The sequence below is a fragment of the Manis javanica genome, chromosome 8 (assembly GCF_040802235.1).
Source record: "Manis javanica isolate MJ-LG chromosome 8, MJ_LKY, whole genome shotgun sequence".
NCBI classification, from domain to species: Eukaryota; Metazoa; Chordata; class Mammalia; order Pholidota; family Manidae; genus Manis; species Manis javanica.
Genome location: NC_133163.1, coordinates 109,869,848 through 109,894,829, shown reverse-complemented (window position 1 = coordinate 109,894,829; position 24,982 = coordinate 109,869,848). Strand labels below are relative to the sequence as shown.

At 40.1% G+C, this 24,982-nt stretch overlaps 1 protein-coding gene across 2 annotated transcripts in view; it reads left to right on the top strand.

The window, feature by feature from the left end:
- Positions 1–24,982, top strand: part of RORA (RAR related orphan receptor A) — a 674,793-nt gene that overhangs the window by 631,210 nt on the left and 18,601 nt on the right. For both annotated transcript variants that reach the window (XM_037004228.2, XM_037004229.2), the window contains one exon: positions 10,928–11,013. In XM_037004228.2, the coding sequence (XP_036860123.1) occupies positions 10,928–11,013 (86 nt within the window). The remainder of the gene's footprint in view (positions 1–10,927; positions 11,014–24,982) is intronic.

Here is a 24,982-nt window from a genome sequence, read left to right as displayed (position 1 = left end):
GCTCCGGCTGCGACAGTAAGATGTGCCTGTAGCAGCTGTTAGCAGTCAGTGTTTCCATCTGATGTGAAATGTGCTGCCATCTCTTGTGAAGTGGATTTCAAAACCTTGCCATGCTGAAGCACCAACGTGTGTGAATGGTACACTTTTACTGCAAATTAGATAGATTCACTTATTCCAGTGATAATGTCATACTCACTCACTCAAGATATCTTAAGTGATGAAGACACACATTGCCAAATGCTGGATAGCTGATAGGAGTTTGCGCAGGACCGTCATAGAATGTCATCTGAAGCATTTGTCCTCAGGCAAAAGAGGCTCTTTGGACTATAGGAGCAGAAACTGAAAACGAAATCAGAAGGACACTGTTGTGAACCTTATTTTATATTTTTACAGGGCTATGGCATTCTTACCTCACCTCTAGCACATGACTTACATATAAGTAGGTAGCTTCAAGATAAACACCCAAGATAATATGCTTCTTTTTGTTGGAAAAAATGCCCCAACATTTATAAGGTATTATAGTCTGTGAATTGATGCCTAGATGTCAGACCTTCTTAAAATAAATCTGACAATCTCTTAGCTTGGTCCACAGTAGTCCTTCTATTCATGTCTCACAACTATTTTAATATCCCTAAGACTCTATTGCCTTTTTCTGTATTTCCCTTTCCTACGAAGAAACAACCACCAGTGCCTGCTTTTGGGAATAGACAGAAACAACTGTGCTTCAGTTATCAGCAAATACTGTTACCCATTCTCTGGCTGACTTTTTACATTACAATTAAGAGTGGAAATACTTCTTTAATAAGCTTAAAGGGCATGCATTAAGAGAGGTAGTCAGAAAAAATGCCTCAGGTCGTTTGGCCATCCCTACGCCTGGCTGCACTGGTGGTCTTAGAAAAACATTATAAAAGAGAATTTAAAGAAACACTGAAATGCAATCCAGAAATACATCCGTGATGTATTTGAAGACTTAGAACCTCCCATAACTAATGTTCAAATGTCACTGGCTGTGTCACGGAAATCGGAGGTGGGGAACCTAGTAGAATTTTTCCTCTAGGAGTTGGACACTGGTCCTTCAGGACCTTGCAGTCTTAAAATAATTAACAACATCTGTACTTCTGCTTCTGGCAAGTCTGAATGATTTGCTTGTGATTTTTAGTATAAAACAGACCATTCCCTGGTCTTTTGTCCAAGGGTCCATTCTCCCTATTAATTCAAGGGAGGCTTTGTGAAGTGGAAACAACACAAAGGTGGCGCCAGATCTGGGCCATAGGATGATCCTCTTAACCCTTCTCGCACACTGAAATGATCTGTGGACCAAGAAAATTCTGGTGCCATCAGTCTGTGTCCCGTGACTATGAATATGTTATCATTTTAGTCCTCTATGGCTTAATATAGAGGGATTTAAATGTACTTTCAAGGTTTAAAGTTACAAGTTATTTCCAATCTTTTGCCATGAATCTGGTTGGGCATTTTTCTTAAATTATGTAATCTATCCAGTGAGCAGTAACTGATCTTCAAAGAACCCATCCACGCTAATGGAAAGAAACAGTGGGTTCCTTCACCTAGTGAGCATTCATGAATTAGTCTGAATTCTTACTGTTCTGACCCGCTTCTGCACATCGTCTTCCTCCAGCTAATTTTTGTGATGGCCCCATTAGGAGGTCATATAATTGTACAACTGGAATTGGCAGTCAATGGCTGACTTTTTATGCAGAAGACTTTGGTCCTTTGTGAAGTATTCTGAGGAAACAATGTTTTGATTGATTTATTCAGTAAGCTATGATGCTAGATGCTAGGCGTACAGTGAGTCCAACTCATATAAAGCCATAGAACAAATAGATTTAGGCAATATCAATATCCTATTTGTTATAAAACCCATTTCAGTATTGGTAGATTTTTCAGTCTTTGGAATTTTCATTGAATCATCAAGTTTGTTAATTTCTCCTTATTATAACATATTAAAAAGATAAAAGTTTATGAATTGAAATACCAAGATTATACAATGGGTATAGCTTGAGGTGTGCAAGGCAGGTGTAAAGTTAAGTGGTTATCTCTTAGGATTGGGTGTGAGAATTTTGGGGTAATTGTGTAATGTAAGATTATTTTATACATGCTGTAAGAGTAATTCTGATGTTTTTGGTTAAGAAGAAACTAGATAAGATCTTCAAGTTTGGTTTGGTTTTAAAGATGTTCTTCCTTTCTGTTGTGAAAACCAGACTTCAGATGATGAAAGCAAAGAGCTGACCCCACTGCTCATCTGTGACCAAAGGAAGGCTATACCTAAATGTGGCACAATTTTTCTTGTTAATGTGAAAAAAGGATTAGTATCTAGAGTGAGGTTGATCACTAGAAAAGATTAGGTGCAGTTCTGTGAGTCCAATGACATTTTTTTTGCCTAATATTATCCAGAGTTATGTAAGGGACACAGCCCTATTGTTGGAAAAGAAGTTATTAGGAATTTCCCTTGAGCATAGTCTGACCACTTGGTAAAGTACAATTGGATTCTTTTTCCTGCCAATATGAAATGACAGTTAACCTACCCTATGAGATTCAAGAGAAGAATTTTCATTAGGTATTTCTGATCACAAGGTTCTAGAAAATCCTTAACAACTATGTATTGAAACAATGTAGTTAATTCTAGAATCTTAGAGGACCTTATCCCAACTGAGAATAATTGGTCCAATGGCAGTTACCTTAGTCTTGGTTCCTGATTTCACATAACCCCACAAATTGTCAACAACAAATGTGTTTCATTGTTTACAAAGGCAATAGAGAGGTTACATTAGGAAAGACAAAAAAGAAAAAAGTGTTTATTTGCCTTGCTGATCTTAATGGTACCATCTTGTATGGGTGAGAATTTATTCAGGATTTGCCCACTAGATGCGTAAAATTGAGTACCAGGAAGCTGCTTTTCTTGATGTTCCACTGTTTTTTTCAGGGTTTAGTTTATTATCAGGCAGTCACCAAAAGAGGTATAGAATCATTTGCTTTAAAATTAGGCATTTTGTACATTACTGTGTAGTAGGAGAATTCTAGAAGAACTGGATCTAAAAATCAAAGCCACCCACTGTTCCTTTATATGAAAAAGCTTTTTCCTCTCTGATCTGACAGTATTTCCCTGTCTAGGGACAAAAGTGCTCATTTGGGTTTTTAAAACAGATACATACATGCATCAGGGAATGTGAGTCAGTTTCTCTGGAAAACTTCATCTAGTAGGGATAGAAACATACTCCGGAGGATCAATATGCAGTTCCCACTGTCAGAACTCCCTGCATATTCACAGAGAGTCCCCTGAGAAGATGCGCCTGTCTTGCTCATTCTTCAGAGATTTCCTGCACACACAGCTCAGCTTTCTCTGAATTCCCATGGGGCTTTCTGGTCGAGTGTTTTAAACTCTAATGTACCTAAGTCTTACGTGTATAAAGATTGAAGGAAATGGTCATCTCCCATTTTGTCTTATTTTTAAATGTAGTTTGCAAATGCTTGACCTTGTGACTGAGGTGTGTTTATGTGTGTGTGTTCTGGCAAGACTAAACAACACTTCATTAAAAAATAATTTTTAAAAAAGCTGTGAAGTTTTCAGCAGAAACCACAAAGCTTGTAAGAGGTGGCTTTAAATAGTAGGTAAGGTGCAGGAGTTTTAGGGGAGAGCAGAATTAAGTGCAGGACTTTTTTTTTTAATGGCTGTAATTTGACAGGATTTTTGAGTCTGATATCAACTTAATACCAAGGCTCAGGATGTCAGACGGTGACACATACGTTTATTACATTTAACTAGTGGGAATCGTGCCATTTCCCTGATGCCCCCACAAGACTACACAAGCCCTGGTGAAAGTTTAGTTCAGTGACTGCCGGTGAGGGCTGTGAGGGAGAGGTGACTTCTCTAGCTGTGTGCTCTTATTTTACAAGACAAAGATGGTGACATCTAGACTCATTAGTCCCTCAGGAGGGTATTTTGACAACTCAACAGTTAAAAAAAAAACAAACTTAAATGAGTCTAGCTAGCAGATGAAAATTATAGTTGTTTCTATTTTTCTTTATTCTTTTTGTAGCAGAACCTATTGTGGGTAGTGAGGGCATGGCGTCCTGGTCCTTGCCAAGGATGATATGCCAAGCTTCCTAAAGCTTCCTGTATATATAGGTCTTTTCATCTTCAAAGAGCTTTGCAACTATTCATTTACCATCACCTGCCTGGGAGGTAAGAATTATTCCCATTTTATAGATGGAGGAAGTGGAGGTGTAAGTGAGTTGCTTGAGGCCACCCAGGAAGCTGAGGGTCGGAGGGAGACTTGGAAGTATTGCTGGCTTCACTTCTTAGCTGTGTCAACCTCCAGCTCTTTCTCTCCTGTGTAAAGCCACAGATCGATGATAACATAAATCTAAAGGCATCATATAATCTTGAACAGAAGAGAGACACCAAGTCTTTTTTTGGTGGCTGTTTCTACCCTTAAGCCCTGGGAAATCTAGACATAGAGAAGAAGCCATTTAACCCTCCTGAGCTTCATTTTCCACATCTGTACAATGGGGATAACAATACCCATCTGCCTACTTCAGAGTTGTTGTGAGCACCAAAATCTAGACAAGCTAATGAGAACAAAAACTTAAAAAACTATTATAGAACTCTGCAAATATCAGGCATTATTATTGTTCCCAGAAATGACTATGAGACTGTTCTACCAAAGGGGCAGAGCTTTTCTAATTAGAGAGGCTAATTGCTCTCATGATGTTCAGCAAGGATCAAGTACTATCATAAAAAAATCCAAAATCAGTGGAAGAAAAGATGTATACCAGGGAAGCACACTGGTATTACATTGAGTAGACGAAATGGGGCACAAGCTGATTATCAGTTTGCATTGTGTGTGCAGCTAGAACTCGGCCTTCCCTGCCTCCCCACCCCGGAAGACCATTGAACACACCTGGACTATGGAACATATCTGTGCTATACTCCAACTCACGGGTCCAGGACAGCAGAAGGTGCCAAACTGCTGGAAACCCACTGTCTGTTCCCCTCCTGCCATGGAGAGGGCTCTCTGCAAATCCTTCCAGTGGCCCGGGGCCTCGAATGGCGGCAGTGAGAATGGAGAGAAAGCAGTCCGCTCCCAGAGCTTCCGCCGCTAGCACACCCAGCACCTTTGCACGCTGAAGGAACCACCTCTGCAAGGATGGCTTGGGAAAAAGGCGCCCACCCAGGCAGACAAATTAGAAAAAGGCTCTGCTGCCCCAGGCTGTTAATAGCTGCTCTGCAGTAGGTCTCACAGCAGGTGAATTTGAGCCCCTTCCTCTGCCCCCTTGGCTGGGCTCCATCAGGCAGGGCACAGTGTCCTTGGAAGTAGGAAGTGGCTAGACCCAGAAAGGCCACAAAACTCTAGAAGCCAGGAGCTCCCAAAGCCCCCCCAAGGGAAGCCCCCCCAAGGGAAGCAGATGAAGACCCCACCGTTCCCCACCAGCCGGCCTTAACATGCAGGCCAGGCTGCCATCGGGACTGCAGAAGCCTTTAATACCCTAGCAGTTTTAAACTGGGGATAAAATAAAGTGACTAATCCATAAAGGACTCAAGCCATTGTACTGAAAATAAAATCAAATGCCTTAGGGTTTTTCTTTTTAATCTTTATTGGTTTTTCTGCTTACAAAAGTAATACACGCTGGTTGTAAAAAATTCAAACATTAGAGAAATATGTAACATCACAAGTCAAAAGTCATCCGTATTCTCAGCCCTCCAGAAAAAAAAAAAAAATCACCGACAGATTAGTGTAAAAGATGGTTGTGTTTTTAAAGCAATAGTTTGACCATTTTTGCAAGACCCGCAGAATTGCTGGACATTGATATGTGTGACACTCTCATGCATGCCCCCAAGGTTTGACCATTTCCTAGCAAACCAGCGGTTAACCTCAATCTGTTGAGTCCAATTCAAGAAAGTATACGGTTGTGCAAGTGAGCTAGAGTGAACGATATTATTGGGGTAGCCTGAGGTCCATATTAGTTTATTTTTTATATGAACCAATAAAAAAAAAAACCTTGCTTTTTAAAAGCTGTTATTAGTAAGAAATTCCTTGTGACACACCCCATGACCGGCTGCAGTAGAGTGCTGTGTTGTGGCCGTGAGGCGCCAGTTGTGAAGGATTGCTGTGGTAGCTGGTGGGAACTGCCTGTCATATTATTTGGAGGATAAGCAGCTTTTCTCTATCCCACTTTGGAGAGAGCTTAAAATCTGGAGAAAATAATTTCATTTCACTATAAGGCAGGATGTCTTATCAACAGTAGCAATAATAACAACAGCTATTTATGGAGTGCCAAGTATTTCCAGGAACTGTGTGGTATGCATATACATCTGTATAGAATACATAGGTAAAATAACCACATGTGTGCTGCATCACTTAAACAGCATACCATTGAATCTTCAACTATGAAACTGAGGCTCAGAGAGGTTAAGGAATTTGCCCAGCCTTTAAGAATTGTTAAATATTGGTATTGATCAGTTTAAGGTCAAAAAGCTCTACTCAAAATGTTGTAAAGCTGAGAAGAATGGTCTAGAAGGTTAATGATGACTTCCAGTTATACATGAGACAAGGAACTCCCAGAAAGAGTTCTGAGTAGTAAGTTTAGCCAAGCTCCGTATGAGGTGTCTTTTGATCTTCACTTAATGGTTGCGTACCAAGAGCAGTATGTTCCTAATGTTTGCTATTTACTGGAACAGTTCAACTTGGTCATGCGGTATGGTGAGGAAGGGGAACAAAACTAAACTTCTGAATTAGATAAAAAGACCAAGTCCCAGTGTCACCTCTTCCTAGCTCTCTAACTTTGGGTGAGTGACTCAGCCTCTCTGAGCCTCAGTTTATGGGGATGCTGCTGACGGTACCACCTACCTCTCCCAGGGTGGTTGCAGGAGGGGATGTGGTAATGCCTGACCTATTACAAGCCCAAATACATGTTAGATATTGTTAATTTCTATAAATTCATTAGATTATCGTTGAGAAATCATGATTTACCCACAGAATGGAGTGATGGGTACAACTCTTGTACAATGATATTCTTTAATTCTTTGGGTTAATGGGCATTTCTCTCTGGACTGGTATCTCCCAAAATAGGTCCTGAGGAATAAATGAAGTGCTAAGAATGCCATTGTCTACATTCTTGTTCCTTTTATAATTAAAAGTAAAAAGCGAAGCTTTTACAGAAATACAGTGCTAAACGACAGCCCAGTCCAAGGACCACTTGGCTAATTAGCACCCTTGCGTTCCAGGATTTCCTGACTCCCCGCTGCCACTTGTTGTCAGCTTCTTGAAACTGCAGAAATTTGCCTGTGCAGGTGTGGAGCGCCTGCTTGAATTACTTAGGGTGCATGAGAGAGCAAATTATTTAGGCAATAGAGCTGAAAATGTGGGCAAATTAGAATTTTTCATAGCGAGATTGTTCATTGTCAAGCCAATTCGTGATTGTATGTGTGCGTCTTGCTTCAGATATTCCACTACACAATAAACCTCTTTGCTGCAATGAATATGTATGTGGACTAATTTAATCAATATACTTGTGACAGCAGTGGTGTCTGACAGAACTCATCCTTTGAAATGCTGGCTGAGTTAATGTGTGCAGTATATACGTGGGCCAAGACTCATAACTTGTGTTTAAGGAAGATTACTTTGAAAAGACACAACACTGCCTGTTAGAAAATGGAAAAAGCCTCAGGAATGGAAAGCAAAGGGCAAAGGGCTTTTTGTCCTTTTCTCTCTTACTGCTATGAAAACTCAAATTTTTGGAACTAAACTGTCTTCCTTCTGAAAAATTTGCAAGGCATTGACTACATTCTTTTTCTCATTGATACATTTGAATTCTACAAGTTGACCAAAAGGTGGAAGGAGGTGGCTTTTGTACATTGTTGGATTAAATGGAAAGTTGAGTAAGTGCCCTGCTCCAATCTGCAAATGTTTGCTTTTTGGAAATATCCACACATGTGATCAGATCAAATTCAGAGGGTTTGCTTTTTGGAGTAGATAGATTTTAGTCATTTCCTAAGGAGCACTTGTCACTGACATTGTCATCTGAGATAAGAGAGCCACCCAGGCGTGAGCTAGTGATGTAGTTTATCCCAACCAATCAGAATACCTGAACCTTGCTATAGAGAACCCTCCGTCATCTTACCGTGACAGTCCTAGTGAAGCTGTTCTAACTAATTCTGATTTCTTTGGCCAACATTGCCCACTGAAACTAAGCATAAACATAGTGAGGGGCTGGAGGCACACAAAAGTCTATACAAATGGCCCTCTGCTTGAAAATATAGGTCAATCTACAGTGAGTCCATTCATACTAAACATCTTGGCCCCAGTAAATTTTGTGAAATATGTCTCAGCTTGAGTGCCCCCCAGATCCGAGAGACCCTTGAAGACGAGTTTGGGGGCCTGATTCGGGCCAGTAGGTCCTGTTCACACTCTGGGTTTGTGCCACAGTGACCTCCACCACCACCCCCCACTCCCCTGCCAAGCCAGGAGCCATTCATTCCAAGGGCACAAGTGCCGGACCAGGATGGCACAGGGCACCCCCATTGTGAGCAGACCCCTCCATATCACTGGCAGCATTACAGGAGCCATTAGCAGGCATTTTGCTCAATGCCTTAAACATCATTTTACTTCTTGTGGGTAATCCACCAGGAGACCAGGCCGACAGAAGAGCAATACGTTGTTTTGCATCTGATCCAGATACGGTCTTACCCAGCAATCCCCATATGGCCTGTCCAGGTCCTTCATGTCTTACAAAGAACTAAATAGATATGGTTGGTCTCCCCACTGTTATGATGGGATGAAGATAACTCCTGAGTGGTCCAAGTTACCATTAGTGGTGCTTTAATTGCTTCAGCTGGTTTTGATGCTGACTTAAACTCTAGGACCTAACAAGGATTGTCTAAGTCTGATTTCTGTGATTATGGCTTGAGTTGAGACATAAGCTGAAGCAGCTCAGAACCAGTCTTCTTTCTTGCACATATGAATCTTGTTTAATAGATGGTCCAAGTATTTTGTGTTGCCCAATTATTCTGTTCCTTAGGGGTTGGGGTGGGGAAGGCTGGTTTAGACTATTACAGACTAGTTAATTCATCAGGGAAAATCCAGGCAATAACTTTCAGCTGATACACCTTTCAGCCTCTGTACTACCATTTGGCCTTTGTGAGTGTCTGAAAATGTTGGGCACAACTATCTCTCTAGAGTTAAAGACAATCTGTGGCACAGACTTTGCCTTGACTATATTAAAAATATTAAAGGGGCCCTAAGTGTGAAACATTATTCAAGTTCAGGCTTTATAAAGAATTTTCCTTGAAGAAGTCAAGCTAGGCTATAAAATGAGGAAGCCAACTTGGAGATGACCATTTTTGTTAAATGTGATCTTATACCATATAATTCAGAATAGATATATTAGTGTAAAAAACACCATGACTTGGGTATTATCAAGCTTCAGGATTATGGAAAATACATTGGATGTGAGATTTTGAACAATCTCTATCTGGACAATGAAACTCAGTATGCCAAGACTCTTAGTGATTGATAGAAAAGGATTTGCACTCCCAGAAATCACCACAGTATTGGAACTAGTTCCCTTGAAGTTACCAGGTACACATGCTTTACAATGACATTAAATCCAGCAATTTAATGTTTGCTCTAAATATTGAATATAGCATCGCACCAAATCCAAAGTAAGTGGTTGTGGAAATTATCCCAGGATAAGGAATTGCACTGGAAGAAAGAGTGGGCTGTATGTACATGTGTATTACTTACATAGTGCAACATATTTCTTAGGCAAGAACTTGCTGTGTGTAAGGCATGGGGTACAGAGGGGCTGTACAAAAATGAAATAAATGCACTTGGGTACTTGCAGTTCCATTTGTGTGGGTGACTTAATAGTCTGACATGATATTCTGTAGAGAAAACCATGTAAAATAAATTTAGCAAATGGAACATTCCAGGTGAACTGGTGAGCTTTGCCATCCTGTATATACAATTTAGTGTTGGTCTTCTTTATTTTGCATGTAGATTATATGTAATAGGTGGTCCAAGTATTTGGTTTTGCCTAATTATTCTATTACTTAGGTTATTTTTTTAATCCTTAATGATGCTCTTTCCAAGTCTGCTTGAGATGTACTGTTTGCTCAGAAATGTGCTTTGTCATATTTGAGAACTTTGGTGTGTGATCTATTAATTATTTGGTTAGTCTTCCAGCATGAGGCATCTTTAAGTAATCAGTTAGGTAGAAACACATGCACGCTGTACCAGGAAATCAATTGCCAACGTTAAGAACTCAGAAGCTTACATATTCTATTTGTCAGGATTCATTATCATTGAATTCAGATAGAATATTAACCTTATGGTTGAAAGATTTTGATCATATGTAAATGGACTAATTTTTAATACATGGCAGCCACAGTAATTAAAAGAAGATGAGTAAGGAATTCCTAACTTATCATCACATATAATTTATGAGTATTTTGAATTGAATCATTTTCCTAAGTTGTCCTGACTTTCTGGAGTACATTTTTCTGTACCAGTCGAGCTACAGTGCTCAGCCAAGACAGATTTATGACCTTTTAAAAATAATGATGGAAAATGAGATCGGAAGAAACATTTTAGGACCCACTTTTCTCTGAGGCCTAAACTGCGAACTCTCCAGTTCTTGAAGGCTTTGAAATGCTGATTCCAGTCTTCTTGCGGGTTCTTAAACACCTTCTCAAATGACCCATTTTAATAACCCGAAAGCTATTATATAACGAGCAGCCATAATTTAGTCCAGGGCTCTAGGGGAACCCTCACAGTTCAGCAATGAATAGTTAATGCAGTATAATGTTTAGCAGGTTATTAGTTTTCACTATACAAATGCTGATCAGGGAACGCTTTTATAAGGTGTTTAAAAGAAAATGTAATTAACTGGGTGCGTGCTTCTGTTGCAGCTCAAATTGAAATTATTCCTTGCAAGATCTGTGGAGACAAATCATCGGGAATCCATTATGGTGTCATTACATGTGAAGGCTGCAAGGTAAGCCTTCTTAATTGTTGTTGTTTCTATTAATGTTAGGCTATATTTTTGTGATTTTACTTTTACTCTGCCTAAAAATTCAACTCCTTGCCACTTTGAGTGATGAGAAATCACAGAGCTAAATAGATATCCTGGTGTCAAATTACAAAGAAGGAAATTATACATATTTTTTATGCCGTCCATCAAAATAACAGGAGGCTAGAGGGATTTTTGAGTGTTGGTCATCACTTCCAGTTGCAGAATTGATTGAGCTGATGAAGAATCTCTTCGATTATCTTTTCTGAGAGATGAATTTAGACTTCTGTAATGTCCTTGTTGTAAGCCTTATAAGAAGGCATTTCCAGTAAGTTTAATCAGAATGTGATTGAAAGCCTTATTCTTGGCACACAAATGTTGACACATCTGGCCAAATTATGGCAAGACTATTGGAAAGACCTAAGTTCTGGTCCTGGCTCCGCCACTTGTCCCTATTGTTTTAGGCATGTCTTAATCTTTAGTGACTCAGTTTCTTCTTGTATAAAATGGACATAACACCTGCTCTTCCTAACTTTTAGAAGTATTCTAAAGATAGAATGGAAAACTGTAATGGTAAGTCTTTATAACCTGAAAAGTGCTATTTTTGATCTACATATTATTGCTCTTATTGCTGTTGTTACTCTTTTAATTATTACTGACACTGATCTCAGGGCAATGTGTTCAGCACATGTATATTGTGAGAATGGGAAATAGAGATGTTTATCTTAATCATTCAAGACCCCCAAACCCAGATTGGCTCTGTTATTCAAATTTCAATTTATTAAGATTTAAATCCTCCTGCTTATATTGGAAGGGCCTTGAGACAGCTTACAGGATAAAACAGTGCAAAATAAACAGGCGAGAAGCTATTTAAATATGCAGGGGACCTCTGAGACAGCTGATTGCCAGTGAGCCAGGCCTGAATTAGCCCTGGAGCGTTTTGAGTCTGAGGCAAAAAATAAAATCTATGAATTTGGTTAGATTTCCTTTAGTGAAATTAGAAAATATAATGTCGTAAAATACAAAATCACCTTCAGGCACAAATAACTAGAGAGACTTCAGGGAAATCCACCTTCTAATTTCCTTAAATCTTTGTTTTACTGTTAATCACTGAAACACTTGCCCCTTTTACATGTACAAATGCTTCACATTGACCCCATCTTGGTGAAGCTTGAAATTTCTGCACACCACCGAGCCCGTGTAGTCATTAAAAAAAAAATCATCTGCCTTTTAGGAATGAGGGGCTTGCTACATAATGGGGGTTTTGAATTGTTCATCTCTGTGGTAACCCTCAAAGCCTTAGGGTTCTGAAATACCAAGAAAAATAAAGGCCCTTTTATTTTCTCAATGTGCCCTCCCTCAAAATAAAGTTAAATTAATTGAATACATAAAACAAAATCAAATTGACTACATGGCCTGTGTCATCCCCGGATTTGGGGAAGAGCGTGGTCTGCCCGTGACGTGCGTCACCCCATTGATTTTCCAAGGAAACCCAGCTGGTGTGGCTGCGCTGCTGTCACAATGCACTTGCCCTGTGTTCACACCTTCTTGTCCCGGCCAGAGGGCATGGGCCTCATTGACGAAGGGGCATAGAAAGTGGGGCTCCCCTACCAGGAGTTCCAAGCAAACTTGATTTTTGTGCGTTGTGTATCACCTCGGTGTTGTCTGACGTGGACAGGGACCCAGGCATTAACCGTACGCACCTTCATTCGGCCCAAGAAACTGGCCGCCCTTTCTGAGTATCTCAGTAATGGCACGTGTAGGTTCCTGTGGCAAACCAAAGTGAGTGCACAGGAACGGCAGCCCCGGCAGGACCGGGGTTGGGGTGGAGGCTGCTTCGTGTGAAATACCCCAACAATTCAGAAGCTTTGCAATGTACTATTCCATAAAATCTGAATTGATTGTCTGAGTACCACTGTGTTTACTTAGGCATGAACAGTGCGTGTTTTCTTTTTACCCCCGATGTTTATTTATGACAAACATAGAGCAGTAAGAAAAAACAGGGCCGCTAATTTTTCAGTTGTCGTTTTTCTGGAGTCCATTCCAGATCTTGTACAGCTTCAGTGCCAGAGTGGTTTTTCATTCGCCTCTGGGTCTGTTCCTCTGTCTTATTGACTTTATACAATGGAAGTCACTGAAACAAACAAATAAAACTTAATTTTATTAACAGATTGGGCCTATGTCCAGCCTGGCATCTATACAATGGTATGTGTTTGTAGGTGATGCATATAGTATTTGTTCTGCATGAGACTTTCTCTCTGCTCTACCTCACATTTTATTTTTAGTCGTGGTGAAATCAAGAGACTTCTGTTTTTGCCATTGATGTTAATGATTTATCTATCATGTTCTAACCAGGTGAAGGTGGTTACCTCATGACACGTTGTAAATAATTTATTTCTGTGGTAGTATCTTTTGACATAAGGAAAATTTCTAATTAGATATCTAATGAAGGGAAAGAGAGTTAGTCATTTTCTGCGCTAATCATTTTGTGAATGTATTTTGAATTGCATTGTAAAATCAACAACCAGAAACCCCAAGGAATTAGAGAACCTGTTGAACTGCTAAAAATGATTGTCTATTATATCACCAATATGCTCAGGTGAGCATTGCACAGGAATGGCAAACACGGCGGTGCGGCGGGGGTTTTGATAGCTCCTGCCCAGATTCCCGGGCATTCCTAGTTCACTCTTTCCAAGTCCCCTTTGCTTTGTAGAGAGATTGTCCTGCTTATGCTCTGACTCTGAAAGCAGACTGCCGGAGTTTGCCTTTTTTAAATTGAAATATAGTTAATATACAACATTATATCAGTTTCAGGTGTACGACATAGTTATTTGGCAACTCCATACATTACAAAATGCTCACCATGATAAGTATAGTTACCATCTGTCACTACACAAAGTTATTACATGGTTGACTGTATTGCCTATGCTGTGCTTTTCATCCCCCTGATTTATTTATTTTATAATTGGAGTTTGCACCAATTTATCCTCTTTACCTATTACACCCTTCCCCTGTGGCAACCACCGGTCTCTTTGTGTCTGAGTGTATTTCTGTTTTGTTCATTTGTTTTTGTTTTGTTTAGATTCCACATGTAAGTGAAATCATAAGCTATTTGTCTTTTTCTGTCTGACTTATTTCACTTAGCATAATACCCTTTGTCCATCCACGTTTCTCACAAATGGCATGATTTCATTCTTTTTTATGGCTGAGTGATTTTCCATTGTGGATATGCACCACATTGTTTTTATGCATTCATCTAACAGTGGACACTTAGGTTGCTTCTACATCTTGGCTATTGTAAATAAGGCTGCAAAAAACATAGGGGGTGCATATATCTTTTCCAACTAGTGATTTTGTTTCCTTCAGGTGAATACTCAGAAATGGAATTACTGGGTTGTATAGTATTTCTGTTTTTAATTTTATGAAGAACGTCCATGATGTTTTCCACAGTGGCTGCACCAATTTGCATTCTAACCAGCAGTGCACAGAGGTTCCCTTTACTCCACACCCTCGCCAACACTCATTAAATCTTGTCTTTTTGATACTAACCATTCAGACTGATGTGAGGTGACATCTCAATGTGGTTTTCATTTTCATTTCTCTGATTAGTGCTGTTAAGCATCTTTTCATGTGGCTGTTGGCCATCTGTATGCTGTCTTTGGAAAAATGTTTATTCAGGTCCTCTGCCCATTTTTTAATCAGATTATTTGTGTTTCTGGTATTGAGTTGTGTGAGTTCCTTATACATTTTTGATAGTATTAACCCCTCATCAGATATATCTTTTGCAAATATATTTTCCCATTCAGTGGGTTGCTTTTTCATTTTGCTGATGGTTCCCTTTGCTGTGCAGAAGCTCTTTAGTTTGATGTAGTCCCACTTCTTAACTTTTGCTTTTGTTTCCCTTGCCTGGGGAGACATATCCAGAAAAAAATTGCTAACACTGATGCTTAAGAGTTTACTGCCTATGTTTTCTATTAGAAGTTTTATGGTCTCAGGTCTTAATTTTAGGTCTTTAACCTATTTTGAGTTTATTTTTGAGTTTTGTGTAAAACAATGGTCCATTCTTTTGCTCATAGCTGCAGACTGCCTGGGTTTGAATCCCAGGTTTGCTTTTTACCAGTAGAACAACCTCTCTGTTCCTGTTTTCCCATCTGTAAAATAAGGATAGGAATCGTAGTGACTTTATAGGATCATCACGGGCATGCCGGTAAAGCACCTAGCGGAGTGCCCATCTGTAACAAGCACTCAGGAAGTGTCGGCCCGTCTCATTATCATTCCCAGCCAAACTCCTTATGCTGGGGCCTGCTGCTCTCTATAGCCAGAATTATTTCCTGGGTACCTATGGGTCCAGTCTTGATTTTGTGACCATTTGCCATTTGTTACGTAGAATCTGCCAGCAAAACCCACAAAAATCTGAGCACATCCTTGGGCCCAGGCACCATATGGGCACAGTAAGAGATCCAAAGACCGAGAAGACCTAATCCTTCCCTCAAGCTGTTTAGAGTCTACTTGCAGAGACTGAGGCCTGCACAGGAAAAGCTAAATAGCAACACAAGAATGAAATACTAAATTTAGTAAAACAGAAACATTTTTTTAATTTTTAACAAGGGAGTTCACAAAGAGATCCACACACATGTGGTCAATTGAATTTGGACTCAGATGCCAATTTCATTCAATGAAGAAAAGATGGTCATTTCAAATAATATTGCTGGAACTACTAGACATTCATATGAAAAAGAAAAAAATTAAACTTCAAATTGCTACCTCTCGTTGATAGCAAATACTAATTTTTAAAATGTCATAAGCATAAAATTTAACTGTAAAATTCTAGAGGAAATCACATATTTTTTATAACAATGGACATGCAGATATTTTTCAGGCATCACACAGAAAGGCCTAGCCTTGTTTTATTAAGTAATAAATGAGACTTCAGCAAGATAAAAAATTTCTACTCTTCAAAAGATATCATTAACCAAATGAAAAAAACGAGCCACATACTAGAAGAAATAAAAGAAAAAATAAATTTAAAAATAAAGACATTAATAATTTAAAACTTGAAAAAATTTCACAAAAGCTGACAGGGATCCAGTAAACACATGGACATATCGACATCATTAGTCATCATGGAAATGCAAATAAAATCACAATGAAAGAACATGGCATATTCATTTGAAAAGCTCAAACTAAAATAAAACAAGAAGAACACCAACAAAAGCACTGCCAATAATAAGCTTTGTAAACAAGGAACAACAAATGCTGGCGAGGATGCGAAGAAAGGGGAACCCTCCTACCCTGCTGGTGGGAATGTAAGTTAGTTCAACCGTTGTGGAAAGCAATATGGAGGTTCCTCAAAAAACTCAAAATAGAAATACCATTTGACTGAGGAATTCCACTCCTAGGAATTTACCCAAAGAAAACAAGATCCCTAATGCCAAAAGACAGATGCACCCCTATGTTTATCACAGCACTATTTACAATAGCCAAGATATGGAAGCAACCCAAGTGTCCATCAGTAGATGAATGGATAAAGAAGATGTGGTACATATACACAATGGAATATTATTCAGCCATAAGAAGAAAACAAATCCTACCATTTGCAACAACATGGATGGAGCTAGAGGGTGTTATGCTCAGTGAAATAAGCCAGGCAGAGAAAGACACGTCCCAAATGATTTCCCTCATTTGTGGAGTATAACAATGAAGCATGACTGAAGGAACAAAACAACAGCAGACGCACAGACTCCCAAGAAAGGACTAGTGGTTACCAAAGGGGAGGGGTGGGAGAAGGCGTGTGGGGAGGGAGGGAGAAGGGGATTAAGGGGCATTATGATTAGTACACATAATGTGGGGCATCACAGGGAAGGCAGTATAGCACAGAGAAGACTAGTAATGACTCTATAGCATCTTACTACACTGATGGACAGTGACTGCAATGGGTGTGTCTGGCGGGTACTTGATAATAGGGGTGAATGTTGAAACTACAATGTTGCTCATGTGACACCTTCATAATATTGTATACCAATGATACCTTAATAAAAATAAATAAATAAGCATCACAAAGATGCAGAATAGAGAAATTGGTGAATTTTCCATTTTCATAAATTATTGGTGGAAATGTAAAATGGCACAGCCCCTCTGAAAACAGGTGCAGGTATTACAAGCATCAATTTAACATGCGGCTCAAGATCCATTCCCAGATATTTGCCAGAAAGAAGTAAAAGCCTATGTCCACACAAAGACTTGTATGTGAGTATTTGTAGCAACTTTATTCATAATGGCCATGAACTGGAAACAACCCAAGTGCCCATCAGCTGAAAAATGGATACAAGTGTGTGTTGGAGGGATAGAAAAGATCCATAGAATGGAAGGCTACTTAGCAGTAAAAGAGAACAGACTGTATAAACACAAAACAACGTTCTAGTGAATGAAAGAAGCCAGAAACAAAAGAATACATACTGTATATTTTCATTTCTATGTCATTCTAGAAGAAGCATTTGAAATCTGTTATAATGACAGAGAGCGGGTAGGGTTACCTGTAGCCAGGGGAAGGCACGGTTACTAAGAGAATGGTGCTGGTGTGGGCCATGGCAGTGTTCTCTATCGTTATTGTGGGGGTAGTTACATAGGGGTATGCATTTGTCAAAATTCATCAAACCAGACTCCCCCAAATGGTGTGTTTTTGTATTTAATTTATGCCTCAGTAAAGTTTATTTAAAATATATACATATTTTCAAAGAATTAAATACTAGAGTAAAACCACAATCTGTGACATGACCAAGAAACACATCCATAGGCAGCAAGAACCTAGAAATGGGTAAGTCTTGGTTGTATTTTGGAGACAACATATAACCCAGTTTGACTGGAGCCAGGGGTCACTTTCTGTGGAGAGTGGAAAATCAGGATAGATAGGTACACCATTCCCAAATATGTAAAACCTCCATTATGCCAAGATTTTTATTATAGAAGTATGTCACTTGTTCTTTTAAAATAAAGATGAAACAGTGTCCTAGCACTCTCAAACCCTGAATATTGCATTTCAGAAGAACATAGAATACAAGCCTGCAAGGGCTTCATTCTGTCAGTAAAGATGTTTCTGAGCTCTTAGAACAGAATTTAATCCCAGCCCTGGGTGAACTCTAAGAGGAGATAGAAGGTAAGCTGAGGCAGTACTGCCAGGGAGCCGGGGAGTGGGGTCATGGAACATGCAGGCAGAGGAAGAGGCCAGAATAAAATGAGGCGCTATTAATGTTAGGATTAAGATTGATCTTCAAAGTGAATAAAAACACTGAGGTACTTATAGAAAAATGACTACTAGTTGATCATTCAACTTCAGTTCCTGACTTTATCATTAGATTACAATATCTGCTCACATGATGATGAGGAAAAACTTCTCAAGATAAAAAAAACCATACACACAATTTTCTAGCCATATCCTTTTAGACATTTTGGCTTTATAATTTCACTATAACTTTTTAAGTGGCAATGTACAATTGAGTATTGGGATTAGTGAATTGATTTCTGGTTACATTTAAGACCCTTTGCTCTTATTAAGTCTAAGAATAGCATTGCATTTGTTGGTCAAATATTTATTCAATTAATACATTTAAGATGATGCAAAGCTGCCTCTTCCACCCAGTAAAGGGAGAATTTGAAATAGTTTCTTTGCATTAACAAATATGCTATCTGAAATTAATGATAAAAAAAACTTTTCAAAGTATCTGAAGTATACAATTGGTACTTGTTTTCCTGGAAGAGTTAAAGCCATTTCTGCAGCTTTTTGTATATTTCTAAAAATGAAATGTCCGTAGTGTTTCTTTTAGGTCCAGATTGTTTTTTAAAGGGCTCTAATATTTTTATTTCAGTTGTGAAATGTCACTAGCCCTGAACTAAGTTTGTCCACTTTTCAGCATTAATAGGTTCACCCTCAGCATTTTTATTTTAATGTTTTATAACACCTGGCCCCAGTGTTAGACCTAACCCCTTACAATGAAAATTAGGCCTCGCTGTTGTTATATCCTGTGACATCAGAGTTTCAGTTCTGTTACATTCTGTGATAAGTAAAAAAAGTGATAAGAAAAAAATTTTGCTTAGAAAGACCTTCCAACGCTGGTGAGTGCACCAGTGGGAGGATGTTTTAAGCCCCAATTTGCATCAAGATCCTTTGGGTTTTGTTCATGTTTTTTTTGTTGTTGCTTTGTTTTAGTCTTAATCATATCTCAGTAACCACTGCCCTTCCTCGGCTCACAGAAAACACCAGGCGTGGGGCCTTGTCCTAGATGGGGCTCTAACATCGTGTCTGGCTCAGGGTAGGACCCCTCATTCTTACTTGGGAGTCACTGTGCTGAATGTGTGCGCTTGGACTGGCTCTGAGTGTGGCCAGTCACAGTGTGGCAAAGCAGACACCTACACTTATCAAATGTGACACATGAGGCCAGCTTTAATCAGAGGTCATTTGCACACACGGTGCTCAAGGGAGGCCAGTCATTACTGAACAGGAAAGTAGTTGAGGAGATCCACGTTCCGTGGTTCATTGCAGCCAGATGCGAGTGCAGGGCTGCACCAGCTCACTGATGTGAATGAGGTTGCCTGTTCTTGTCTAAAGAACAAATTTCCTTCTTCATTTGCTTCCTTGGGGACTCTTATTCCCCCCCCTCGGCACCCCCCACCATTTAAGTTATATCATTTCTTCTGCCTCATCCTCTCCCAGATTTTAACCCATGACCACCCTCTCTTTACACCTCAGTAAAATTAAGTTGACAGTTATCTTTCTTAACTCTAAACACTTTCTACCCATGTTTATCCCAAGATAATTCTTCTTCCTCACCCCCATACTTCTGAACCTTCTCAACAGAAAGCTCCCAAGATAAGTAAAATTGTAGCATAGTTTGTGCTTTTACATAGAGGATTCTCTGCTCCTCTGAGGCTCAGAAATGGGAAGAAAGGGGGACATACACCCACTTGAACAGTTCCCCAAACTCCAAATTTTCAGTTGTACTGGAAAATACAATAATTCAGGCAGGCATATGAGCATTCACAGTAAATCATGGAGTTATGAATAAATCTTGGTTGTCAAAAGCAAATGTGTAGCTGTTCCCAACCGTCTGCCATTAGAATTCAGCAAGGCAGCTGTCAGCTGTTTTCTTGTAATTAAACAGCCAATGAGCAGCTAATTAAGACATATGTGTATACAGAAGTGGAAGTGGGTATGTTAATGAACTGTAGGAATCAATTCATTAAGTGAAAATTGTCAAAAGACCAAACATCAGATCAGCATTTCAGCCTATGCCTCACTGAGAAGGAGCCCCAAGCAGGAGGGAAGCCCCCTCAGAGCAAGACCCCCTGAGCACCTTCCCAACCACACCCGCAGTTCTCTGTCCAGCCATCCCAAAAATTTGAGCAAAACTATTAATAACCCCAATAGGAAATCCCACATATATTTCAAAGCTTTTTATTAAGTAGATCTAGCAAGTGAAAGTGTTTTCCTGCCTATATGTAAACCTGGTATTCGATACCCTGTAGAGTGCCATCTCCTTTCCTTTGTGTCTAAACCATTGTATGAAATTTGACTACAGAACTGAAAAGTGGGCCTCTTTTGCTGGTTTGTTTTGTTGTGTGGTACATCTGTTTTGGTTTGGTCTGCCCTACATGTTCGTCTAGATGCTTTTTTTGGTAGTGTATTAAGTCTGTGGTCTTTGGAGTAAGATGCACCCAGGGCTCAGGAATTCAAATCCTCCTCCCCTTACCTGCTACATGATTTTTAGACACATGGCTCACACTCTCTGCACTTTAATTTTTTTCATTTGCAAAACAGATGTATTAATACCTATTCGTAAGGTTTTGTGAATTGCAAATAAGTAATGTTTGCAAAGTGTCCTACACAGTGCCTAGTAAAGACTAGGTGCTCAGCATGTGATTGTCGCCACTGTGGTGGTTGTGTCCTTTGAGGAACTGTGAACACAGTATTCAGGCTTGGCCAGAGTGTGACTTTGAAAGAGGATTAAGTAGGAGAGAGTTGCCTGGACAGGTGTTCACAGCCGGTCATAAGTAGGGGCCATTGAGGACTAAGAAGCAGGGAAGTGACTTGGTCAGAAAGAGATCTTCAATCTAAAAAACAAAACAAACAAAACAGAAGCAGATTCATAGATGCAGAGAACAATATTGTAGTTGCCAGAGGGAAGGGGGTTGGGGAATAGGTATGACTGGGAAGAGGATTAAAGGTACAAACTTCTCATTATGAAATAAATAAGACATGGATACAATGTACAGCACTGAGGGAATGTGGTTAATAATATGTAACAACTTTATATGGTGGCAGATGGTAGCTAGATCACTTCCTAATGTATATAGATGTTGAATCACTACATTATACAACTAAAACTAATACAATATTGTATGTCAGCTACATTACAATAAAAAATAAAGATCTTCAACTGTGTGAAAATGGATTGGGAAGGAGTGAGAGTGGAAGTAGGGAGACCATTTGGGAGGCTGTAGAGTAAGCAACTCAAATGATGGAAGTGGACACTTGAGGAAGTTGCAGTTAAAGATAGAGAGAAGTAGATGGATTTGAGAAATATAAAGGTGGCAGTAAACAGCCTGCTTTGGTGTCTGCATGCATGGGGGTAGGGAGGAGGCAGGCATGAAATGAAACCTGTCCTTCTGTCTTGAGTAACTGGGGTGAATGGTGGGGTCCTTGACTGAGGAAGAAAACTCCAGAGGAGGCAAGGCCTAGATATGCTTTCTTCTGGAATGGATATGAAACCGTTCAGCTTAAGTTTCTGGAGAGAGTGTGTGTGTATGTGTGGGCACAGGGCTAGTGGGTGACAGGCTGTAGAAGGCCAAGCTACAGCTTTGGGTGAGTGCCTTCCTGAAGTGGGGAGGATTCGCTCAGCCTGATGGGAAGCTGGGGATCCAGCAAGGGCTCGGCTCAGTCCTATCATGTGCTGGTCAGGTTCTAACACACTCTCTGGAAAATAAACTGTCTATGTGTATGCACATAACTTTAGTATGTATGTCACTGACATAATTTCACACAATTTATAAATAGTAAAATCTGTAATACTCTTCACTATGAAATGCATAGATATGAATGATTCTCACTCTATTGATTTTTGCTCTTTTGATTTTTGCTAACTTAAATCCATACCTGTGGTCACAGTTGACCAAAGACTGTATTCATGTAGGTGTTATGGAAGGCATGTTTTGGAACTTAACCCACTCATCGGTGATAATGTGAGCAACTTCTTTGTTGAGTCAGAGAATAGTTTTTAAGTACTGGAGGTATTTATTTAAGTATTCCCTCAAATTCTGGGTGCTATGCACAATGTGATGGCTACAGACATGACATGCTTTTAAATTTAACCAGCATTGTTACCATTTTCTTCATCATTTCTTTCATCTAGACAATAACAGCACAGTGAATCAAGCCCCAATTTGTAGCCTTTGCGAGTTTCTGTGGTATCAGTACTCCCACCATGCAGTTGATTTCAAGCCTCCCACTGTGGCTGCTCACGGAATGCAGAGTAGGAAATAGATGCACAGTAATACACGGTTATGTAGGATCTCCACCATTTAGATGTCGTTGATGTAAATAACCTCAGGAGCATGGATAATAGCAAAACCAAATACAAGAGTAAGTCCATTTTTAATGGTGGTTATATTTAACGATTAGTTTACAAAAACCCTGAAATTTGAACATTCACCTCTTGCAACCTGGTATGAGCCTTCTCCCATATGACATGGCCTCAGCCCAGTCCTGGGGATCTTCAGTGTAGAGGGGTCAGTAAAAATTTCATAATGTACAGCCATGTTGTCTTTTAAAAATTAGGCAGTAGGATTGTCCAGAAAATGGAAGGCAGAAATCAGAAGTACAACTAAAGAAAGGCACTTGGAAGGGCTAGGTAGAATAAGGGAAGAAATACTGGAGACTTGACTTGGAGGCTGTGGAAATTGATGCAGAAGGTTGGGGTGTTTGAGGAAATCAAGACTGTCATGTCTGTCGTGTTAGTCCAACATGCAAAGAGATGCCTTAACTGAGAGTGTGCTGCACTTGAAATTAGGGCACTGGAGGCTGAGTCCCAGCCTGGTATCCGCCAGCCATGGGCAACCTTGAGTAAGTCATTTAGCATTCTGAGCTTCATTTTGGTTATCTGCGAAAAGATAGTAGATCTCAAGTTCTTAACATGGGGAAGGCATCAGAGTTTTCAGGAAGCTTTGTTAAAATATTTACTACATAAAATTGACAGTTCTTTTTTGATCTACAAAAACGGCACAATCAAAAAAATGGCACTATCATATTGTTCAAACTAATATGGATGTCTGGGACGTCATCCCCAAAAGCTGGTTCAGTAGATCTCAGCTGTATTTTTTAAAGCTCCCCAGGTGATTTTGATGCAACGTGTGTTTGAACACTACTGAACCTGACACTCTCTTAACCAACCTGGCTCACTGAGGGCCTTTTATTCTCATTTCCTATTTGCTGTTACTGCCTGCTAGCATGCTGCCACTAGGTGGCGGTAGTGTGCCACCGACCGAGTTACACCGCCCTGGACTGCGTCATGGTGGCTGTCTGCTCAAGGCCACTATGTTTATAATGGCGCATCTCCATGTATTTGACATCCATAAAAAGTGACCTCTTAAGAAAGCCAAAGCAGTAATTCATTAGCTCACCTTTTCAAATAAAACTCCAAAACTATGTACTTTATATCTTTCCCAGCTAACGCACAGCAGCAGCACTTTCTCAGTTATATATACATACCACCTCCGTTCCACCCAAAACTCCATGCACACACTCCGGCTTGGGAGTCCCTGCTCTCCCAGCCCCTAGAACGTGTGTCTGAGCTCACTCACTTCTCAGTGGGACCCCACCATCGCTCCCCGGCTGGTCAGATGCTGTTTCTCCATCCCTGGGCAGACTTTCACCACCAGGTAGGAAGGTGGCCACGTACTCTCACTCCATACCTCTCTTCATCCTCCTCCTTGCTCTTCCAAGCCTTCTCCTTCCGCATGTGTTCATTAGCTTTCAATATTGTATCAGTTTAACTTCCCAAATCCTTAAACCTCTGCGAATCCGCGAGGAATACTGAAGTAAAGAATTAAAGGCAGGAAAAAAGAAGACGGAGCCCCCATTCTGTCTGAAGTGCAAAGTTGAGTGTTTATCTGACGCACAAAGCCTGCCCTCTGCTCCCTTCATGCTCTCCCCTTGTAACCCCGTTTGGCCGTCCTGTCTGGTCTGTGCTAGCTCTCCGTGTAGGCATGACTCTGTTGGTTTAGTTCAAAAGAAAGATCTCTTCTCTGGTTCTTAGCTCTGCCAGTCCCAGAACGTTTCGTAGGCACTTGCTCAACAGACTCAGTGAGGAATCAATGGTGTTGTGAAGAGCAAAGTGTATCTGTTTGCTTGCTCTCCCCAAACTCCTTCAAAGCTGACATCTCAAGACGTGCGGCCCTTTTCCAGTAGACAGCTTGGAAGCCCCACATGGCCTCCAGCCTCCGTGCCACTGCTTTAAGCGTACGTGCAATGCCTTAAGGACTTGCCTTGCACTTGTGGCGTAATCACACCGACATCTTTAATGCAGGTGACTCTGTCCTTGAATAAGGTGGTTGTTATTGTGGCTGTTTTGTATATTTTCTAAGTGAGCCAAAGTAATTTAGAAATAAGTAAGGTGAATAAAAGGCAATGTGATCCTTCTAGTCAGAAATGAGGGCAGATCATGAAATCTTAAGGCTGGCTTTCTCGTGTGACTGTAACCCACATTAGGGGGTGGCTGTAGAAAAGCAACCTGCAAAATGCTTGGGCAGGGGCAGCATGGTCAGCTAAAGCAAGGGAAATACTAATTTCAAAGCAGATCTGTCTTGCTACTTTATTATGCATGCCTCTTTCTTTGCACTGCCTAATTTGCAAGTGGGACTCATTCTGACACACAAGGGAAGCAGAAAAACAAAAAGGGTAAAAGTG